Source organism: Coptis chinensis, chromosome 5 (assembly GCF_015680905.1).
Source record: "Coptis chinensis isolate HL-2020 chromosome 5, ASM1568090v1, whole genome shotgun sequence".
NCBI classification, from domain to species: domain Eukaryota; kingdom Viridiplantae; phylum Streptophyta; class Magnoliopsida; order Ranunculales; family Ranunculaceae; genus Coptis; species Coptis chinensis.
In genome coordinates, this window is record NC_141460.1 from 97,854,799 (window position 1) to 97,879,017 (window position 24,219).

Here is a 24,219-nt window from a genome sequence, read left to right on the forward strand (position 1 = left end):
GACCAGATTTGGGCAGATATCCCTGCAGATAGACCTACACCTAACTATCAGTCGACTACCTATTTACCTATCTGAGATACCACGGCCACCCTACCTCGAAGCATCGAACTTCAAATATCGAGGAAAAGTACATCTACTTCTCTCAATCAACTGACAAAGCCACCAGGCCAACCAAAAAAACACACTCCAGTTCACAAAAAACAAAAAAAAAACACCTGCTATATATCATCCAAAATCCAACCCCATATGCTCTCATGGAGAACATCATCCATGTTCTTGCACAAACTCATCTAATAAACTCCAAGGAATCAACTCCACTGATGGAGATCCCACGAGATCTGATGCTCCAAACTAGTATAAAATGGAAAACTTCTTTGATCGGAAAACTCTTTACCGATACCCAACTTGACCCAAATGAAGTGATGAGGGCTATAAGGGTGAAATGGAACCTAAAACAGAAGTTACATATAGTTGTAACACAAGGAAACCTCTTCATTATCAGCTTTGAGAATGAGATTGATAAAAATAAAATCCTCAAGAATGAACCATGGCAGATTATGGGGTATCTCCTAGTACTCAAGAAGTTTTCCCTCCATCTCTCACCACAACAGATTGCTTTTGACACGATACTCTTTTGGATCACCTTTACTGGGTTACAATTAGAGCACCAATCACCTGAAGTGATAAAGCTACTAGCTTCTGCTGCAGGTACCTTCCGAGAGGTTGATCCAGCAGAAAACACCAGAATGGCGGTGGGTATAGAGCAGAGCAAGAGAGTGGATCTTCATAAGCCACTTTCGGTCAAGGAACAATGACAAAACTCTATATATGGGACCAACATGGGTTGGATTTGAATATTCAGGTGTTCCTTTCCACTCTTGCAAAAAATGTTTTCGATTCACCCATGATACCACCATGTGTAATGAAGCACCACCAACAGTGACCGAACTTCTTCGGATCACGACAATAAGGACAGAATTCCAACAACAGGTCACTTATCCGGGCAGAGAAATCATTCCACAAGTACTCAAAGAGATAACAAGTAACATGATTTCAAATAAAACAAGGCATCATCAAAGCAGTTTTGAGGAAACTGTGGATTTATCATGTGTAGATCGTGTGACAACTATCGAAAAAGTTGCGGTGGCTCTAAGGAAAGAAAAAATGGTGCAAATCACAGAAATAGCTGAACCAGTTGAAAAACTGGATATCAAGAAACCAGGCTTAGAAGGGATGGAGATTTGTTGTGATCCATATTCAAGTCCGAAACCAATCAAAGTGTTTAAACCAAAGGCCATAAAAAGAAAGCCCAACCCTTACCAAAATCCAACCCAAACAACACCACTCCTTTCTTCACTACCAACCAAACTTACCCAAAAACTATCAAAATCACCGACTTCACAGTTTCATCCCAAACCCCCTAGACCACCAAAACCAGCATCAGTTTCATCGAAACTAACTGAAACTATCCTCAATAGAAAAAAGATTCTTTTTGAGTCAAAGGACTCCGTCCTCTAAAGAAAAGACAATCAAAGGTTTCATTTTCGACCCAACAACAATAAAAAAAGCAGATCCGGAGGATGAAAATTTCTATATCCCTCTTCCACCACCATCAAATCCAATCTCAACAAATCAAGATGTCCTCCAACTCATACAGCCAAATGCCACAATTCCAATGGGAGAAGGAGAAAACTTTACAACAACACCAACCACAAATCCATCAAATTCGGTCCCTTCAAATGAGGCTATCATTGATATGATTCACAGCCCAAATGTGACACAGCTACTTCTAGCTCAGGGTTTGGTGATCAAATCTCTCTGGAATGAACATGGTTGGGATCATAACAACCAACTCTCAGATGAAACCACACATCATTTAGTTGAAAGTACTAATGATGATCACTACCATCATGCTGAATGGGAGAAAGACATGGCAATACAAATGAGTATTGAAGCACAGATCTCTTTTGACGCCTCATTGGTAACTCCAATCTCTGAAGATCCATCAAACTTGCATATATGGGAAATTGGCTCTGGCTCCGGATCTTCATCTCAAAACCAGGTTCCCCTGTCCCCCAATACTCCAATTCTTAAACTTTATATCCAGCTTGTTCATATTGGTTCAAAATGTGTTTATAGAAGTCTACCTGGGTTTACAAATGCATATATATGTCTTGCTTATCATAAAAGTATTATGAGTCAAAAATCCATGTTAAATATCCAATATATTAACTTGTCTAAGCTTTTCTGCCATCACTCTGTCATCCATGAGTTTGTCATGTCTATAAATAACAATCTTCTCTATATGCAAATTACCTGTTTCTGTTATGATGGCCGAGATTGTTTCACATGGATCTTTAAAAGCATGAAGAGTAGATGTATAACATACTATCATTATTGCTGCTTAGCTCCCCTAGCCTCAAATGGGTTTGTGACTGAACCAGATCAGTCACCAGTAGTTAATATATGAAGACGCTTTCCTGGAATTGTAGAGGGTGTGGAAATGCTTCCACTATGAGACACTTACATGATCTTATCTCTGTAAATAATCCTGATATTGTGTTCCTTTCTGAAACTAAAGCTTCGATCACTACAATCAATTCACTCATCCATCAATTCAATTACCCATACCATTTCATTATACCACCTGTTCATTTAGCTGGAGGTATGTGCCTTCTTTGGAAGGAAGGAGTCGATCTTAGTATTCTTGACTCAACGACAAACTCTATCACCTCTGAACTTAATAGAGGTACTAGACACAGATGGTTAGCCTGTTTCTTTTATGGTAGCCCTTACAAACATCTTAGGAGTCAAAGTTGGGACCCGGTTAGAAAACTTTCAAATTATAACTGCCCTATCTTGGTTATTGGTGATGATCTAAATGTCATTCTCTCCCCTGCTGAAGTTTTAGGAGGGAAACCTTATGAATATAATGATGGTGAACCTGTTCATGATATCATCAATACTCAAGGGTTTATTGATTTAGGTTTTAAAGGCTATCCTTACACTTGGTCTAATAAGCGAACTGCTCCGGATAATATCCAGAAAAGATTGGATAGAGCTCTTGTAAATTCTGAATGGTTACTTTTATTCCCTGAGGCTGTCTTATCTCACAAAGCAGCTATAGGCTTTGACCATTGCCCCCTCTTACTCAACTCTCAACCTCTACCAAACTCATCTCCTGTCCCTTTCAAGTTTCAATCCATGTGGATCAATCACCAAGATTACAAATCTGTGGTTAATAATTCCTGGAATACTACCAACCTGAATCTGCTTTCAAACTCAACGGTGCTCCCCATTAAAAATCAGCTGGCTTCTACAAAAAAATCTCTAAAATACTGGAATAGAACCACCTTTGGTAATATTTTTAACAAGATTAAAGTCTTAAAGCTGGAACTTGAATCTATTCAAAGGAAGAGTCCTACTAAAGAAAATGTTCTTTTAGAGCATAATACTTTAACTCTTCTTGACTCTCTGCTTGACTGTGAGGAAAAGATTTGGAAGCAAAAATCGAGAGATTTTGATATTAAGGAGGGTGATAGGAACACAAAGTATTTTCACATTAAGACTTTGAGACATAGGAAATATAACAGGATTGATTGGTTAAAAACTGAACAAGATTTGTGGATCTCCTCTCCTAGACTCATAGGTGAAGCTTTTGTTAAACATTTTAAAACTTTTCTCAATATTCCTTTTCAGGCTAACACTAATAATATCTCTTCTCTTTTCCCTTTAATCATTTCTCAAGAGGAAAATGAGGATATAACAAGACCTGTTACAAAGGAAGAGGTTAAAGCAGTCATGTTTAGTATGGGAGCCCTCAAGTCACCTGGACCTGATGGTTTCCTTGCTATCTTCTATTATATCACTCTTCTTGGGATATTATAGGTGATGACATCTTCCACATGGTGTCAAATTTCTTCTCCACTGCACATTCTCTGGATATCATTAATCACACAAACATTGCTTTAATTCCCAAAACCCGAATCCTAAAATTGCAATTTTTTAGGCCTATAAGTCTTTGTAACATTTCTTATAAGCTTATTTCAAAACGCTAGCTAATAGGCTTAAATCTATTACTGTTTCCCCTCTATATCCCCTTATCAAAGTGCTTTTGTTCTTGGGAGACGATTTAATACAATGTGATCATTGCACATACCTAGATTATCCATACTATGAAAAGAAAAAAAGGTTCTTCTGGCCTGATGGCTATAAAATTAGATATGTCTAAGGCGTTTGATAGGGTTAACTGGGATTCTTTACTGGACATTTTAAGTGCTCTAGGGGTAAATCAACACTCTATCTCTCTCATCCACCGATTGCATTTCTTACGACACTTTTACGTCATTGTTAATGGTACCCCTAATGGTCACTTCACCTCAAATAGAGGTCTGAGGCAGGGAGACCCCCTTTCTCCTCTCCTTTTCATCATTTGCATGGAAGTTCTCTCTAGATTAATTGAAAAAAAAAATGAGAACAAGCTGCATGGTATCAAGATTTCACATCGAGTGCTCTATAGCACATCTTACGTTTTCTGCGGATGATGCCTTTATTTTTAAGCAGAGCTAACATGGAGGAAGCTAATACTATACTAGATGTATTAAATGAATTCTAGCCATAACAGGGCCAAGAAATCAATTTTAATAAATCTGTATTCATTCACTTCAACAAAAATTTGGAAGGTAACCAGTCGCTATGATTCAAAAATGTTTAAACATGAAAAAAATTGAGGTGGGAGAAAAATATCTGGGTTCTAAACTATTCTTAGGACAACCCAAATCAGAAATCTTTGCTAAATTAATCACAAAGGTTAATGCTCGTATTGCAGGATGGAAGAGTAAACTGCTCTCACAAGCTGCAAGAACAGTGTTAATAAAATCCATCTTGATTTGCCATCCCTTAGTATAATAATGAGTACATTTCTCATTCCCCTCTCTGTTACTGATAAAATTAATGCTCTTCAAAGAGATTTCTGGTGGGGGATTAAACAAGACAAATCCAAAATAATGTACCTGAAAAGCCGGTCTTTCATTTGTAAATCAAAAAGATCCGTGTGTTGGGTATTAGAGACACTCATCTTAATAATAAATCACATCTTTCTCAGATTTTTATGGCACATCATTACTAATCCAAACTCTCTGATAGCATCACTCAAAGCTAAGTACTTCCCACATACTACTCTTCCTCAAGATAATAAAAAACAAGGACTCTTCATGGTTCTGGAAAGGTATGATTCATATTCTACCCCTCATCATTAGAAACTCAACTTGGCATGTGGGTACAGGTTCCAATATTAATGTTTGGAATGATGCTTGGATACCAAACACTCCCCTGGGTAAAGTTCCACCTTCTATTCTTGTTAATAACTATTACACTGTTGTTTCTCAACTTATTGATAATGATTCTAGATCATGGAATATTGAGATCCTGAACTCATTATTTGATCCTGGTATAGTTAGAAATATTCTTTGCATTCACTTGTCTGATACTCATCTACAGGACTCTTTGCACTGGAACTTAACAAAAAAAGGGTTTCACTCTGTTAAATCTATGTATAATAATCTAAGTACACATTACTCTCTGACACCCACTATTCAATCTCTTTACCTGTCTTTTTGGAATAACAAACATTCACCAAGGCAGGATTTACTAGCTTGGAAGCTATACAATAATGTTATTCCAACTAGAGATCATTTGGCTACTATTATTTATATACCTGACAAGAGTTGTATGCTATGTGGCTCTTATATTGAAAGTATACATCATCTTCTATTAGAATGTGATTTTACTAGGGCTCTTTGGTACCAAACCCCTTGGCTTATTAGACTTGAGAAGTTTAGGCATCTTCAAGTTAAAGAATGGATAGGTTTATGGTTTAATCCACCTACAAACTGGCAGATCCACAATGAGACTTGGACAAAATTTTGTTTGCTTTTGTACTCTAATATTTGGAGAGAGAGGTGTTCTGTGTTTCATAATAAAAATATTCCATCCTTATTTAGAATTTCAAAAATTATTGTTAGCTTCTTCTTTGAACCTACAAATCATAGAGTGATTACAAATATCACAAATGTACCCACATCTGTAATTTGGGAATCACCACCAAAAGGCTATCATAAGCTAAATGTGGATGCTAGTTACCATAGTACAATAACTTTTTTTGGGTTTGGATATGTGTTAAGAGATGATAATGGAATATTTTTGGCTGCGGTACCACTCCGGGATGGGCCTCGGACCAACAACAGACCCGAATCTTGGAGGACTTCTCTATGCCCTCAAATGGTGCCGAGGGCTTCTTCTAACTACTAACTTAGTAGTAGAGATGGACCTTAAAAGCTGTGACGGATCAATTACAAAGGAAGCCATCAAGTGTAGGATGGAAATCAAATGGAACTCTATCTCGATGCGAAGATGTTTTTGAATTCTTTTGATAATGTAAATATAGCTTATGTTCATTGTAGAAGTGGAAACAAAGCAAAGACATATACTAGCTAGCTTTGCTGCGAAAATACCCACCCCCCATAGTCGACCACGTAACCCTCCACCATGGTCGGCTAAAACTCGGAGGTGGACTATCAAAATGTATTAAGTAGCAGATCTAATGTAGCTCCAATATGGTTGCAACATAACCTGGAGCAAGAAGTGATCAATGTAACACCATGTTTATATCAATAAAATAACAAATGATTACCAAAAAAAAAAAAACAAGAATTCTGAAGGACTGTATGGCTTAATTAGGTGTTCAAAGACCTCATTGGACTTCTTAATATACAGTTCAAACTAACAACTAGAAAATATATTGGGTATGTATATCAGAAAGTGTTTCCATCTCACTTTCAATATAACTATACGCCCCTAATGTTTACAGATCTACTATGGGAATTTCTCACCACAGTTTTTTCTTTTCTTTAGTGAGCTAATGGACACCATGATTGATTGGTTCTTTGGTGCCGAAAAGAAAAACAAGTTTACACAATATTAGTGTTTCGCGGATTTGTGAACAAAGAGAAGTGATTTCTTGGGGGCTATTAATTTCATGTGTTAAATGCGTCGGTATGCTTTTGTTAAAATATTCATTTGGTTGAGAACTCCTCTCCATTATTAATTACCATTGAAAGTTATGACTTGCTGAGTCTTTAGGAATACATTAATTCATGATGAATTTAGGAATATCATCCATTTGCAATTTCGCAACACAATACAATGCTCAATGTTCCTCCATCACATATAAATGCTGGCCAAGAGAATTACACAACTAGCAGCACAAAGGTGAATTTCCTCAACATAATATCTATTTTTTAGGTAAATAAGTTTGTGGCATATACAATACTAATTACATACTAACTAAATTACAGGCGGTTAAATACATCTTCAAATATATTTATTCAAGCGATGGCAGAAGCAAAAAAAATCGTATCAAACAAAAAATAAAACTAACATATTTAAATGTTTTTTTCCCCTTAATTAAAGTTTCATTCAGACAAATTTAATATGTAATATTTTACATTATACATAATTCTTTCCTTTCATTTTTTCCGCCCCATTTTTCATTGCTAGCACGTGCAACGCACGTGCCCGTTTACTAGTAACATTAATAAGGATATTCTAAATAAAACTTTTATCGAAACAGAACCGAGATAGTGTATGCACACTTGGTGAGGATTTGCTCTTGAAGATGCTCCAAGGCTTATAGAACTGTAATATCTTGTTTAGGAATTATAATGTAATTTCCTTGTTTGTATTCACACACCTTTTAAAGATGCTAATTTATTACAGCAAGCAACACCAGCATGGTTCAAAGGAGGGAGAAAGCCCATCCACTGAAGGGCTGAAAATAACTGACCGCTACTATTACCAAATGCATCCATAAGCCAACCACTAAGTCCTAACAAGACTTGAACTAAGATATGGCCTAGTCTGATTGTCGAACACATTTCTAAATGCAAGTGGACAACGATGTTAACTAACAAGCGCAATAATCATTTTAATCTACAAACCCAAAGCAAGCTCAGTAACCCACAAATAAATAGAAGTCACAACTGATTAATACTGCCTTGACTTTTATTTTGAAGAACAATCCAAAAGCACTAGTACTTGTTTCATTAGCGAACCAGAGGCATTGACATGGGTCCGTGTATCAGTGTCCAACACGGCAATATTCCGAAAACTCGGGTACATAACTTTAAATATGTCGTGAGTTGTTGATAGTATCTGTTGATAGTATCTGACACAAATTTGCCTCCAATAGCAAGAAGAGCACCATCTTTCTGTCGGTAAGGTTTATACTCCACTGGTGCTTCATCATATCTGGAAAAACCAACAATATTAGCAACACTCTTATAACAAGAAAACAGACTGAATGCAGTGTAAGGTTGGAAATTAATGATTACTTCTTAAAAATCTCCACGATAAATAGAATGAACTTCTGAAGGTTCTCTTTTCCTCGTTTCCTAACCAACTCACTAACAAAATCCATGGAAGCGGTCCTGGGACTATATAAATCTTCAATGATATCTGCAGAGAAACATGTGAGACTTAGGACATCAAAATCAGCTCCTATAAAATTATCCAAGCATTTAGAACAGTAACACTCACCATAACCCTTCCTTACATACTCATGTGGATCTTCCTCCCATAGCTTTTGATCATTGTCATTAAAGCACATATCTCAAAAAGAAGAACGTTGAGACGTGGCTGCAGCAACTGATACATAGTATTCTTTGAAATACTGCAGAATTTCCAAATTAGAAAAGTTTCATGTCTTTTAAATTATTTACCAAACAAAACATCTTAGAGTTTAGAACCAAAAACATGCTTTCTACCATAAACTTGTATGTGCAATTAAATGTGCTAGTGAAAAAAGATAATTAAATGAAAAATAATAAGAAGAAGAATAAAAAATTAGAATGAGCATTTGTAATTAATTGCAAAGTTTCACAGACAAGCTATCTTAGTTCAGGGGCAGATTGTGCCTTTCAACCATGCGATAGAGGGTTCGATCTCCACAGACAGTGTGGAGCCCACAGTTATTGAATTATCATCAATATAAACATAACACACACACACACATTTTACATACAATTGTGTAAAAGTTGTATCAGGGTTCATAGGGATATCACTGAAGCCCATTGTTTGAAAATAATTTCAAGAATTTTCTTTCCTACTAAATAAGAGACCATATGCTTAAAGATATATGTATTGGGACGATATTGCTAAAATAAAAGTGGATGATACTCAAACCTCCAAGATTATAACTTTATACGTAATAAATTAATGTGGGGATGGTGGGATATTTCTCTTTCTTTTCTTTTTTTCTCTCAATTTTGTTTTTATTTTTGGCGTGATATTAACAGAAATTTAGGCGGTTGGGCATGTGCAGATTGGTGTAATGATGGAGGATTTTGACTCTCTCTCTCTGTATCTTTCTCTCTCTTGCCTTTTTTTTATTTCTGACTGAATGAAAAAAAGGTTTTTTCATCATTACCCTCTCATTTCTTTCTAGATCTTCTTATGATAGCCCTATTAGTCTGTTGTCAGTCTTATCTGTTGTGGTTCATCATTACATTATGACTATATGAAACCCTGATCTGTTTTTGCTGTTTCAAAACTTAACTTTGCTTTAGGGTTTCAGGTTTCTTGATGAAGATCTATACATCGATCAACTACTCATCAGGGAAGTAATCTTCTCTAAACTCTTTAGGTCATCTCCAATGGGGGGTGTAAAATTACACCTCCACCTAGGCTCCACGTAGGTGCCATTAGGATTTTACACCTCTAATTATATAGTATTGTATAACTCATAAATATCCACACTCTATACTCTCCAATGGAAGGGTGTAAAAAAAATAGATTTTAAACTCGGACGTCACTCCAAGTGACGCCCCTCTTTAATTTAAACCTGGGGCGCCACTTGGGACGCCGTCCAGTTAAAAAATAAAGCTTCAAACGTGTGTTGAAGTGGCGTCCGAAGTTTTAAGTTAAACGACGTTATTTTAAGTGGACGTCCGGGCTTTTATTAACTAATAATATGGTAGGGGAATTCCCCACCCTCTCTATTAGCTAATACACTATTACCTACGGTTTAGCACCCCCATTGGAGAGAGTTTTTTGATATTTGAGGTGTAAAATTTTCACTCTATACGGTTTACACCCCCCATTGGAGATGCCCTTAGGCATACAACTCAATATTATCAGTTTTTTCTTTGAATGAACTACTAAATAGGGCCGGCTCTGGGGCAAGGCCAACTAGGCGGCCGCCTAGGGCCCCCGAGTCAAAGCCCAATAATAAGGCCCCCATTCAGTGTTTGGGTCCGGCGTTTATCTACTATATATTAATGATCTGGATACAAAAATACTCACAAATAGAGAAATTAGAATAGCAACCAACTACACTAAATAATTTTAGATGCTTATTAGGCATTTAAAATATTTTTGTAACATAAACAATAGGTTACTTAGTCCCTTTTTAAGAATTTGCCTTGGACCCCCACAATCTCAGAGCCGGCCTGCTACTAATAATATACATTGGTAACCAAATCATGGTTGAATTGGCAAGATGGTTTCTGATCACATATCTTCAACTGCCTTTTTTCTGCATGCACTTGCTTGTTGCTTTTAATGTTAAGTGGTGTGTGGTGTGTAGCTGTGCAATTCTTGAATCTGGTTCTTTAATAGTTCTTGTACTTTTTACAATAAATTTGTGGTGTGTGTGTGCTGTTTTGTACTGGTAGAGGTGTGTGGTTTTCATCATAACATTCCCATGAACATATTGGTCAATGGAATTGATTCTTCTAATTCACTCCATCTGTGTATTCATGTTTACACTTGTTACTGTTAGGTGATGGTGGGTGGAATTACAAAGCCTTTTTCATCTCTTTGTTCTGCAGAATCTCGTTCTTCTTTATCAGGATTAGGATACTTATTTCTAAGAATATATGGCTTTTTTTTATTCATGCATAGTTGAAAAGATGGAGCTGCAACCAAGGATTAGAGATGAAGCTATGTAACCAAAAAGTTTAGCATCATGGTCATCAATCAGTGTTTCTTAAAGACTAATAATTTGTTTTAAGAAAATGTAAATGTTTCTCATCAGAAAACATTTGTGAATATTGAAGGTGGATCAGGAACTCAATTTGCTCTAAAAAGATATAATTTGAAACAACATTAGTTATTAGCCATTTGCTCACTCATTTGAAACCCACCTTGCAACGTTGCAACTTCCTGGTGATTATTAATCTTGTATTTCTGATTTAGAAATGAATTGGCGATATCATACATGAAGTTATAATGCAAGGTATTCTCCATTCAATCACCTTAAATTTCATATCAGTAATTCAGTACACGAAATTTGATGATTTAAGAAATTTATTTCTATTACAAGGAAATGAAATAGGCGTTGATAATTACTATAAAGAAAAGAAAGAGAAATAAAATGAAATTTGTTAAATTAATTTCATTGTAGTTGCCTGTTGGTATACCTAACCCACCATCCCCACATTTTTCTCATCTCTGGATCTGTCGGCTGGCCTTCTAAAGGAACGGGCCTTTCCAATATATTTAAGAACAGCACCATCCAGGCATTAAAAACTTCTGATAATAAAGTGCATTAGAGAGCACTAAATCAGCATGTATAGAATTATCTAGAATTGGGGAATATTTTGGATTATATTACGATCAGTATCAACTATCAACTAGTGATATGGAAGGAAATATTCACAAATGTTTCTATGTTATGTATTGTACTTGTCTATTTAAGCCTCTGAATAGCCCATTGTAATTCAATCTAGCATATTGACATAATTTTCTTTCTAAACCTTTCTTCTTCTTTTTTCAAGAAGGCCTTCATCATCTAACTAACTCAATCATATCCAAATGAAAGCAACTTAATAGCTGATGAAGGATAATACTAGAGTGTTTTGCAACTGAGACTGGAAACTAATTAGGAATAGAATGGAGTAGGAAACCATTGGAATGGAATCTATTAGAATAGAATTTGATTCCAACTTACAAAATGTGTATTTGGCAAACGTTCAGAAATCATCGGAATTCAATTCCTACTTCAATTAATGTGTTTGGTTGCCATATATAATCCTCTAACAGACTCCAATTTTTAGTTTATTTCCCCATTTTTGGATTAGAAATAAAAAACCGATTCCCATAGTCTAGGATTCCTTTGGATTAACAGGGGTATGTCAAAGACTTAATAAAAGGAATTGGAATCCGTTTAGAATCCAATTCTATTGGATTCTATGTCTCCAAATAAGTGAGTGGTCCACCAAGAATTCCAGTTAATTCCACTCCTCAAGTCCGATTCCTGGTAAATAAACGCACCCCTAGTTACATCATACTAGATTTTGGACCCGGGCATACGCCCGGGATCTATTAAATATTTTGTGTCCTGAAAAGGCTTTACAAAATGTCTCACACAAAAGTGAATAGGCTATCTCAATTTGATCCCTTAGTTTCCAAGTACTTATGCACCATAATTGCTGGTCATTAATGTATTTCGGTTTATTTTCAATAAAAATATATTATGATTCAAAAATTTGTCGTCGTAATTTTCAAATAAAATTATCTTCAATTCGATCTAGCTTGTACAATAGTTTTATTAGATTTATGGTGATTTAGTAGCAAATTTTCAAATCAGAATATATTTTTATTGAAAATAAACCAAAATACGTTAATGAGCAGCGATTATGGTGCATAAGTACTTGGAAACTAAGGGATCAAATTGAGATAGTCTCTTCACTTTGTGGTTTAGAATATTAATCCGTAATTTTCAAATGAAATTATCTTAAACTCAATCTAGCTTGTATAATAGTTTTATTAGATTTATGGTGATTTAACGGTAAATCATCACCGTTCGGCTTACATACTAATGTGTACAAATCACTAACACATATTGATTGTTTCCATATCCTCAAAGAATACACTACTCCCACTTGAAAAGATTTATCACATGAACGTGTCCTACGAATGGGTGTTGTTATATTAAATTATTCTAAAAAATATTAGCAACTATGCATAACTATGAGATATGAAAATTATATTAATTACTCATTTAAATTTTTTGCACCACTCTCTATAAAAATGAAGCATCAAACCTTGATAAAACTCATCGACTTCTTTTTATTGTTAGGTTTAATAATATAAGTTTGATTGAAGTTTTGTGAGAATGCCCAATGTGGTGAAGATAATATTGAAGCTACTTGAATAGCAAGGCATTCCCAATCACAATAAAAGAATTATAATAAACACTACTTGAAATGCAAAACTATATTTGTTGAAACATTTATTCCTCCTATATATAATACAAATATGTTTTAGGGTTATTAGTTCAATGTATTTGCATCAAGTTTTGATTTTTCATTAATTATTCTTTGAGGTTAGTTTAATATATTACATTGCATCCAGTTTCCAATTTCTCATTAATTATTCTTTGAGGTTAGTTCAATGCAGTTTCATCAAGTTTTCGATTTTCTGTTAATTATCATTTGAGGTTAGTTCAAGTCAATTGCATCCACTTTATGATTTCCGTTAGTTATTCATTAAAAGGTTAATTCAGTATAGTTGCATCTAGTTTTCGATGTTTCATTAATTAGTGTTTGAGATTAGTTCATTGCATTTGCATCCAAGTTCCAATCTCCCGTTAATTACTCTTTGAGGTTAGTTCAATACATCTGCATCCAGTTTCTGATTTCCCGTTAATTGTTTTTCTAGGTTAGTTCGATAGTTTATAATTTCTATACAGTTTTGCATATATGTAAGAGTCCTGCTTTTAAACTCACTCTTGTTTTGGGTTCCTAATTACTCATAATTACTCATGTGAGGGGGCTAAAAAATTGAACATTTATGCTTTGAGGTCAGTGCGATGTAGTTACATCCGACTTTCGATTTCTAGTTAACTATTTTTTGAGGTTATTTCAATGCATTTGCATCCAATTTTGGATTTCCCGTTAGTTAATCTCTGATTTTAGTTTAATGCAATTGCATCCAATTTTTAGTTTTCCGTTAATTATTCTTTGAGGTTAGTTCAATGCAGTTGCATCCAATTTTCGATTTTATGTTAATTGTTCTTTGAGGTTAGTTCAATGCATTTGCATCAAGTTTTCGATTTCCCATTAATTATTTTTTGAGGTTAGTTCAATGCAGTTACATCAAATTTATAATTTTCCGTTAATTATTCATTTAGGTTAGTTCAGTACAGTTTCATCCATTTTTTAATGTTTCGTTAATTAGTCTATGAGATTAGTTTATTGCATTTGGATCCAGTTTCCAATTTTCCATTAATAACTCTTTAAGGTTAGTTCAATACATCTGCATCTAGTTTTTGATTATTTATACTTTTAGGTTAGTTCGATACAATTATATCCGGTTTCTGATTTCCCGTTAACTATTCTTTGAGGTTATTTCAATGCATTTGCATTTAGTTTCCGATTTCCCACCAATTATTCTATGAGGTTAGTTCAATGCAGTTGCATTCGATTTTTGATTTTATGTTAATTATTTTTTGAGTTAAGTTCAATGCATTTGCATCCAGTTTCCGGTTTCCCATTAATTATAATTTGAGGTTTTTTTTATGTATTTGCATATCGTTTCTGATTTTCCATTAGATATTTTTCAAGGATTTGCATCCAATTTCTAATTTCCCGTTAGTTACTCTCTGTCATTAGTTTAATACAATTTGCATAAAGTTTCTAATTTCTCATTAATTACTCTTTGAGCTCAGTTATATATTTGAATCCAGTTTCCGATTTCCTTATAATTATCTAATGTGGTGTATAATACCAACTTCTACTGATTCATATGTAGTGTCCTTGCAAACATGACATAAAAAGTAAATTATGCTTAATTTACTGTGTGCATGGGATCATCGAAGATTATGCAGTTCCCGATTTCTCGTTAATTATTATTTAAATTATGCATGACTCACTACGTAGAATCTTCAAAGATTATCTACGAACGGGTGTTGTTATATTAATTATTCTGAAAAATATTTGCAAATATGCATAACTATTATATATTAATATTATATTAATTACTCAACCAAATTTCTTATAACGTGAAAACCTCACTCTCCATTAAAAAAAAAACTCACCTTTGATAAAATCCTTCAACTTCATTTTGTTATTTAATAATAGAAGTTTGATTGAAGTTTTGTGAGATTGCCTAATAAGGCGAAGTTCATATATATTGAAGCTACTTGAATAGCAAGGAGTTCACAATCATACGGAAAGAGATAAGATAAATATCATTTTAAATGCAAAACTATACTTATCGAGACATTCCCACAACATATAACCCAACTATGTTTTGAGGTTAGTTCAATGCATTTGCATTCAGTTTCTGATTTTCTGTTATTTATATATTGAGGTTAGTTCAATGCAGTTGCATCCAATTTCCAATTCCCGTTATTTATTTTTTGAGATCAGTTCAATGCAGTTGCATCTAGTTTCTGATTTCTCGTTAATTATTCTTTTCGGTTAGTTCAATACATTTGCATCCAATTTCCAATTTTTTGTTGTTAATTGTTATATTATTTGAGGTCAGTTCAATGCATTTGCATCTAGTTTTTGATTTCCAGTTAATTATTTTGTAAGATTAGTTTAATGCATTTGCATTTATTTTTCGATTTCTCATTTATTATTTAATAAAGTTGCATTTTCATCTAGTTTCCGATTTCCCGTTAATTATTGTTTGAGGTTAGTTCAATGAGTTTACATTCAGTTTCCGATTTTCCGTTAATTATTTCTGGAGGTTTTGCATCCAGTTTATTTTTTTAGATTAGTTCAATGCAGTTGCATCCGGTTTTCGATTTCCCATTAATTATTTTTTAAGATTAGTTCCATGCATTTGCATTATGTTTCCAATTTATAATTAATTTTTTTTTTTTGAAGTTAGTTCAATGCAGCTACATCTAGTTTCTGATTCTATGTTAATTTAATCTTTGAGGGTTAGCTCAATGCATTTGCATCCAATTTCCGATTTTTCGACAATTATTTTTTGATGTTAGTTTAATATATTTGCATCCAAGTTTTAATTTTTAGTTAATTATTCTTTGAGGTTAGTTTAATGCGGTTCTATCCATATTCCGATTTTCTATTATTTACTTTTTAATATTAGTTTAATGCTTACATTTGCATCCAGTTTCCGATTTCCCGTTAAATATTAGTTACGTTGAGGTTAGTTCGATGCATTTGCATCCAGTTTTCAGTTCCCCATTAATTGTTTTTTTTTACATTAGTTTCAATCAATATTATATATATTTTAAAATATTTGTCATTATTGTTTTGCCGTTATTTTTTTTTTTATTTTCTATTATATATTTTGTGATGTTATTTTTTGTATAATTGTTTTTAACTATGTTTTGAAGCCATGTTAAGGATATATTTGAAATAAGTCGGTGTTTTATCATAGATACTAAAATTGTATGATTTGTAATAAGAAATTAGTTTTTATAAATCACCTATTTTTTTGCAATTTTTTTTATTTGATCAAATATATAATAATTGGAACACTAAAAGTATTTGATTCGTAATAGGAAATTACTTTCTACACATCACCTATTTTTTTAGCAATTTTTTTTTATTTGATCAAATATATAAGAATTGGAAATACACTTAAACTTTCTAAATACAAGAATTAGAAATACACTCAAACTGTCTAAAGAGGTTCAATGTACGTGGGATTATAGGCTATTAGAAAATATTATCTTTCATACTAAAGTGCCACATAGGATAGAGAAAAAGCTAAGTCTCATATTAGAGTGCCACATAGGAGAGAGAAAATCCTCCTTTAAAGGTCTCTGCTTTAGTATATAGATAGTAGATATGAGAACTTGGAATAGGGTGATTGCTGTAAAGAGAAGTGCATGTATTGAGAACGCTACGTCATCTGCAGCACCCATAATGCTGTCAGAATCTCTCAATCCGATTGTCGCGTAATTTCATCTATGTTTACAGTAAACACAAATAAACATTTTGTTTCTGAAAAGCGTTTTGAAAGAAGCTTCCAAATAAAATTCTTATGTATTCCGCTTTTGTGTGATAGTTTGACCTTGGCATAATAGATTAACAGCCTATCTTATGTATTTCCAAAACCACGCACCGAGTCGGGTTCGGGCTTAGTCCCCTAAAGGAAGAAATCATGGGAGGGCACTTCTTTTTCCAGGCGCGGCTCAAGGCAATCGGGGGCCTAAGCAAAGTCCCAATAAAATTGTTACATTTTATAAATCGATATGATTTGTTTACATTATTTCATATGAATGCAAACGCTTAGTTTATTTAACTAAAAATTTATAAGATAACAATTATTGTAAAAACTGATAATAACATTTTTTTTCTTGAATACCCCCCCCCCCCCCCTCACAAACATTTTTTTTTTATAACAAAAAATTTAGAAGATAACAATTATTGTAAAAATTGATCCTAACATTTTATTTTTTTCTTTCTTGAATAGTCTCTCCCACAAACATTTTTTTTTATAACAAAAAATTAAGAAGATAACAATTATTGTCAAAATTGATCCGAACATTTTCTTTATTATTTCTTGAATAGTCTCTCTACAAACTTTTTTTTTTAATTGAATTTTATTGATAAAAAAAACATAAATACAAAGTGAAGTATAAACATAGGAGTGTTGTGAGGGAGATCCTCACATACAAAGAGATCTAAAACAAAACACCATAAATACATGAGGAATAGTAGAAGAATAAAAAAAATATCCAACACCTATAACATCGTAGCAGATTATGGCCAAACAACAATGTCACAAACTTGAAATATGACACATCTTCCTTAACGGTATGCAACCATAACACCAAATGTTTTGCTATTCTCATTTTGATGAATCCATAAAGAAACGAGACTTTCACGACCACTCATGTTGCTCTCTATCAGTCAATTCTTCAACACCTTTCCTCTCGCAGTAATTATCAGCCTTTCCAAGAACATTGACGTCGTCACTCTCCATTTTTGTAGTTAGTAGTTTTCGCTCTATCATGGTTATGAATTCGTAATTGTTGAGACTCAGAATAGAGCTAAAGACGTGCTTAATCTGCTTCAGTTTAGTCTCTCAAGTTTGGACAAGTTCAAGTATAGTTGAAAAACTTGGTCACAGACTCTGGTTATGATGGCGAATATGGCATTAATGAGCGTATGGGCATCGAATTACAAGATTTTGATATACTGAGTGAAGATTGGAAGAAGGATTCAGTTGATTATTCACTCAATTAAGTTGGAGTTGCAATTCTACACGTTTTTATGATCTGTTATGTGGCTCAAATGAAAGGTTTAGCATCGAATTGAAAAAGATGTGGTGGAAGCATTCTTTTTAGTATTTTTGGTATCTTAATAAAAGATATATTTTAGGTTATGTTCTGATGTAATTTTGAAAAGGATAGATGATGTAATTTTGAGAATGATAGATGTAATTCTCAACTGTCTTGAGGTCAAATTGCAATGAAAGGTAACATCTATAAGATTTCCAAGTGCTTTACTTTTGTATCCTAATGCGAAATGCACTGTGTTTGTAATTGAATTTTATTCTGCTATATATTTAGGCTCTGTTTGGCTGCAAGAGATATTGTATTACTTAACTATGATTAGGTGATACAAGTCATGAGATGAACTACTTGTGTGTCTGCCATTTATCCTGTTAACATGTTTTACTTAGCTACTGTTTGGTTGACATTCACACCTATATACTTATTTTTTATATCATACAAAAGAAAAACTAAAAAAAAAAAAAAAAAAACTCATAAACAAAATTTGCAAATAAAAACTTAAAAACAAATAAAAACTCATAAACAAATTAAAGGAAAAAAACTCGAATTAAATATTGAATACAAAAGCACCCAATTGATTTATACAAAAAACATCCTAAAAAAAAGGAAAATCCCAATTTGATGAATAATATAAAGATTTAAACACTACTTTTTGGAGGAAAAAAAAAGTTTTAATGAGAGAAAATAAATAAGATGAAGAGAGAGAAAATATATAAGGTTTATGGTTCCATTACTATGATTCTCATGAGAGAGAGAGAGAGAGAGAGAGAGAGCATTCTTTAAGTGTGTTTTTTTCTTGTTTTTCTTTTTGATTTTTTTTATGGACAGAAGACACGTTTTAGCAAATTTGGGTTTTTCCTTTGGATTTGCTTATCCATGTTTTTGTATTCTTGCAATTCAAAGGGCATACTAGAGTACCCACGTTTTAGACAGACCAAACACCTATACAAAATAAACATGACTGCCCCACGCACCAATTCCTAAATAGACTCTCTAATTCTCTATTCACACTACCAAGCAGAGCCTTAGTAATTTAGCCCAACAAGTCGCTTCTGTAATTCAAGATATGATTACTCTTGTAACTATAATTTACTTCAACAATACATTCTCTGCAATTTTACAGGTGTTTTTGAGAAACCCTTTCTAGAGTGGCCCTTGATGTTGTTAGTTGATTGTTTTCATAGTTTTTAGTTGTTTGATTATTTAGTTACCAAAAAAAAGTTGTTTGATTATTTTCAAGTACACAAACGCACCCAATGTCGACATATTATCTGAAATTTTACTATGCTTCAAAGTCAGTTTTTTTTGTTCCCCAAATTTGTGCATGACCAGAATATATGTAGTTTAATTACCTGTAGCCTGTAAGTCCTATTGTAAGCTTTATCTGCAGTAATATATTGGGTCTTTTTGTAGTACGTCACACTATATTAGTGCGCTTTTGAGTTTAGTCACACGAAGTTTAAAATTTTGATTTTAGTCACACTCCGTTAACAAGTCTGTCTCAAACCGTTAGTCAATGTATTTGACTAGGTTTGACCGCAGACGCTGACCGATATATATATATATATATATATATATATATATATATATATATATAGAGAGAGAGAGAGAGAGAGAGAGAGAGAGAGAGAGAGAGAGAGAGAGAGAGAGAGAGAGAGAGAGTATTTGGTTCATTATATTTGGTTAATTTTTTTTTAGAAATGACCATATTTGGTTCATTAATTTTAAAAAAAAAATAGTTTCTACGATATATATATTTATTTTTGTTAGAAATGACCGTATTTGGTTCATTTCTAAAAAAATAATTTATATATATATCTTAATATTAAAGCTCCCACAAAGGGTATTTTCGAGCTCTATTAAAATTCCACATTATAATCTCCTATTAAAACGGGAATTCATTTCTTATTTATTAGACACTTCTAATTAAAATAGGAATCAATTTCCTATTAAAACATAAATTCCTCCTCTATTATAAAAAAAAAATTCTAACCCTTCTAATTAAAACGGGAATTTTTTTCCTATTAAAATGGGAATTCCTTCTCTATTGAAAAGGAAAAATATAGCATATCTAATTAAAACGAAAATCATTCTCATATTAAAACGGAAATCATATTTCTAAATTAAGTCAACTATTAAAACGGGGGTTAAAAAATGGGTTTATAAAACTTAATTAAAACAATTTGTTATAAAATTAAAACGATTTGTTATGAAATTACAATAAGTTAGCGACTATAACGGGAATCACGATTTGTTAGAAAATTTCTATATGTATATAGTTATGATTGTTGAACATGTTTTCAAAAGAAGCGGTGCGTATGCATGGGCCTACTTTCTAGTATATATATACGGTCAACATATGGTCAAATCTAGTCAAATGCGTTGACTAACGGTTTGAGACAGACTTGTTAACGGACTAGTCAAAATTTTGAACTTCGTGTGACTAAACTCAAAAGCGCATTAATATAGTGTGACTTAGTACAAAAAGACCATAATATATTTGCTCCTTGGATTGTTAAGCAGTATCACAAAGTGGAAAAATGTATCTCATTTGCCCACGGTGGGCTGATCTGTTTGGGATGCATCGTTCCTCATTTGTGGAATACAATAATTGTGAATGTTCGTTTAAAAATTTAAATTTTCGACTGATAAACATATTGCTCATCGGATGGTATATTCACGGGTTTCTCCTAAGTACTTCAAAACCATTGAGGCATTGAGCCAGTTTTTGAGCGACCTTTGGTCCCATATATGCACATGTATGAGATATCGAGGTTATTGTCAGTATGTTACCATTTAAGTTTAACTTGGTTGCAATTTGAGGATATCAATATGAATGAAGCATCTGAGGAGATTGCAGTGAAAATAGTTGCACATGGATTCATCGGAAGGAGAGTTGATGAGATGGAATCTGGACTTGTGATGGCCCTCGGCTCGATTACATGATCCAACTTGCTGAGAAGGACAACGGTGATCAGGTAGACAGGTACGCAGTAAGGTCATTAGTTCTAGAAGGATATATATATTTTAGGACTTTTTGATAATCTATATTTTAGGACTTGAAAGTGTCTTAAGATGGATATAATTGATTGCTTTAAATTGTTTAAGTGGATTTTTATTTATTTATTTTTCAATGCAGCACGTACAAGTCGCTTTTGGGGGTGATCAAGCAGACTGTTATCTCATCTTACCAAGAGGTGTACCCCCCACATGTGAGATTATATTTTTTTGCTATATGCTAGGTGTTGTAAGGAAATTTGGACCACGAGTCCACGACCATCTATTGAATGGAAAGTGAGGTTGTTTCGACTTCTGATGTTAGGTTTAGATGGTTGGTCTGCTTTGTTGAACAGCCCAAAAAGAAAGCTGAAATGGATTACTCCGTCGGGTGGATGCAGAAGGTGGCGTATTTGGAACTGAGAAAGGTGTGAAAGTTTAACTTTCTGCATCATATTTAAACGATATAGCAAACCAAGCTGATGATTTACTTTAGGTAATAACCACTTACCCGGAAGATATTCACATTTGATAATATTGACCCCTTGGGTTCTTGACAGTTTCTCATCATATCATTATACCACGTGAAGCCACTCATAGTAAAGACATTGTCTCTAAGATACTCTTCCCTAGTTCTGTCTTTGCTGCTTCTTCTTTTAACTTGGTAAAGTTAGAAATTTTATTCAAAATCAATCATAGTCGTATAATTGTGACAAATATGATGTAAATGCTGTAGGTATATTATCTCATGTGGATAAGTGTTTTTGCAGACAGTGGAATCTAGCCTGATTATTCCTGATCGAAAGTTACTTGCAAGATTTGTCCTGATTAGAGAGGAAGCTAGAAATGTGATGGGAGGTTGAATGTTAGATGAAAGAAATGACCGAGGACTAAATAATCTCCCTGAGGCAGAGGTGTGGATATAATTTTGTATATAGTCCTTTTTATCAAGTTAGAGGACATCCAAGTTTTTTCAGTAAGTTAATCGTTTTTCTTCGCATATGGCTTAATTGCTAGGAATAATGAAATCGTTAGTTACAATTCCAATTTAATATTTTATGGCTCGTAGTTCAATAATGGTAGAATGGTGAAGTTCAAATTGCATAACAACAATATGTTACCCAGCAAAATTAAAATAGAATAAATAACTAATGACCAAGAAAAATTAATTAAAATTAAATCGACATTTTTGTCCATGCACCTTCAGACACTATCTGGGAACACACTCTCACCAATGTCCAACCAACTAGGGAATTTGAATTCTGAGACATTTGGTGCCTAACATGTATGTCGTGCATACTTTATGGCATGACATGCATGTTAAGATGATAAGATGGAAGGTTCAATAAGTATTTCCTTATGGCGTGTTCCAAGTTACAACTAATATTAGTGGTCGATGGTTTTGTTTCTATTTGGAAAATATAGGTGGACATTTTTTGACAAAAAAGCTATTTGCTTTGAAACCTGGTGAAACTGTCCAACGAATGATAAAAAAATGTGATGCAAGGAAAAGATGAAGGTGTAGATTGCTTGAGCAGCGATGAGGACTAAATTGCCAGTGGGCAAAGCATATCAAGTGGAATTGCGGGAAGACTGAGTTGCATTACACTTCATTACGATATTTGAACTTTCAAATCTCTCAGTCTCTGCTTCTGTTCATTTTATTTTAACTTCTGTTAGAGAAGTACGCTCATTGAAACTCTCTATGCAATTCCAGGCTACTGTCACAGGACGCAAAACAATTCTTGTACGTCTTGGGATGTTCCTCGAGACTTGTTTCCAAGGTTAAATGCATAGTTAGATCCTACTTTCCTTGTTATTAAAAGTGTATCTGCAACTTTTCACTATATTCTCTTTGTATTCAATTATCTAGAACTCCCATCTGATGTCACCGTACTTTTGAACTTGTTAGGTTCTTGGTGGCATCTATGCTGAAAATGGATCAGGCTAGAAGGGCTAACAAGTCCTACTATGCAGCTCTGTCTAAAAATGTCCCATTAGATAGTCAATCATTTTGTTTTATTTTATTTTTATTTTTTATTTTATATGTATTTGCTTCCAGGTTCATCAGAAAACCCTTCTAGTTCTTCAAGAAATAGCTTTTTAGTATGTCACTTCTTATGGTTTAAAATTTTAAATAAAACATTTTCCAAGTGAAGGGTCTCTTTCTGTTTATTTGTTAAAATTTGATGAAATTAATTCATATCTGATTGATTTAACCACTTGAAATTGAAGCCTTCCCTCCAGAGACCAGTATATATTGCTCAAAGATATTCTCTGCCAGAATTCACAAGAAGAGCAACATAAACAAAAATTCTGGAAAGAGAAATCGGAACAATAGTATTTGAAGAGAATTAGTTTACATTGATATTAAGAGATAACCCCCCTTGCTAGGCGTTTGCTGCTGATTCTTGCCTGCAATACTTTGCTATGAAGCCATCCCTTTGACATGCATGCCTCTTCTTTAGGAAAGAAGCTTCTCTAGCTTCTGCTTCTTTTTTATCTGACATGTATCAACTCGAGGGGGGATGGTAGTGTGGGTACTTTTTTTCATCGTTCGTTGCCACTTGAGCTTAAAATGGTCCTAGTTCTCGTTTTTTCTCTGATTTCCTTAGTTTTTTTTCGAATGTTAGCAGTTGTCTCTATTACTCTATTATGGAGGTATGTTATACTTTTTATATCCAAAAACAATAAACTATATCCTTTTCCCAGAGTCACTCTTAAATTGTTGTGTTCACGACACACTCTAACCACAAAACTTATTCAATTCGGCCACCATCATACGCTGATTTCATAATATGAGTTTATCAGGAAGTCAGGTTCCCCTACACACTTTCATTGCACAATTAGATTGCTATGGTTCCTCTACACCCAACTGTGTTCAGGTTTCAAATGCAAGACTACCCTAAATCTTTAAATATAGGGTGAAACCAAAATTC

The 24,219-nt window shown here is 33.7% G+C and overlaps 2 protein-coding genes and 1 pseudogene across 2 annotated transcripts; 2 read left to right on the forward strand and 1 right to left on the reverse strand.

Moving 5' to 3' along the window:
• Positions 1-254: 254 nt before the first annotated feature.
• LOC147500733 (uncharacterized) lies at positions 255-815 on the forward strand. The gene has a single exon (XM_086563674.1). It carries the CDS (start codon positions 255-257, stop codon positions 813-815), a length of 561 nt encoding a protein of 186 aa, XP_086419800.1.
• Positions 816-7,596: 6,781 nt separating this feature from the next.
• LOC147500734 (importin beta-like SAD2) lies at positions 7,597-9,086 on the reverse strand. Its single transcript, XM_086559414.1, has 4 exons — positions 9,080-9,086; positions 8,616-8,728; positions 8,391-8,514; positions 7,597-8,307 (listed from the first exon to the last, which is right to left on the reverse strand). The coding sequence occupies exons 2-4, from the start codon at positions 8,710-8,712 to the stop codon at positions 8,103-8,105; spliced, it is 426 nt and encodes a 141-aa protein (XP_086415540.1). The 5' UTR covers positions 8,713-8,728; positions 9,080-9,086; the 3' UTR covers positions 7,597-8,102.
• Positions 9,087-18,129: 9,043 nt separating this feature from the next.
• LOC147500735 (protein PEP-RELATED DEVELOPMENT ARRESTED 1, chloroplastic-like) lies at positions 18,130-23,433 on the forward strand (annotated as a pseudogene).
• The last annotated feature ends 786 nt before the right edge of the window (positions 23,434-24,219 follow it).

Bases quoted from the DNA above. Each gene is read 5' to 3' on its own strand.
- LOC147500733 (XM_086563674.1), top strand. From the start codon at position 255: ATGGAGAACATCATCCATGTTCTTGCACAAACTCATCTAATAAACTCC.
- LOC147500734 (XM_086559414.1), bottom strand. From the start codon at position 8,712: ATGTATCAGTTGCTGCAGCCACGTCTCAACGTTCTTCTTTTTGAGATA. The intron at 8,515-8,615 runs GTATGTAAGGAA...GTTTCTCTGCAG, and splicing joins TGGGAGGAAGATCCACATGA to ATATCATTGAAGATTTATAT. The intron at 8,308-8,390 runs GTAATCATTAAT...TGGTTTTTCCAG, and splicing joins ATCGTGGAGATTTTTAAGAA to ATATGATGAAGCACCAGTGG.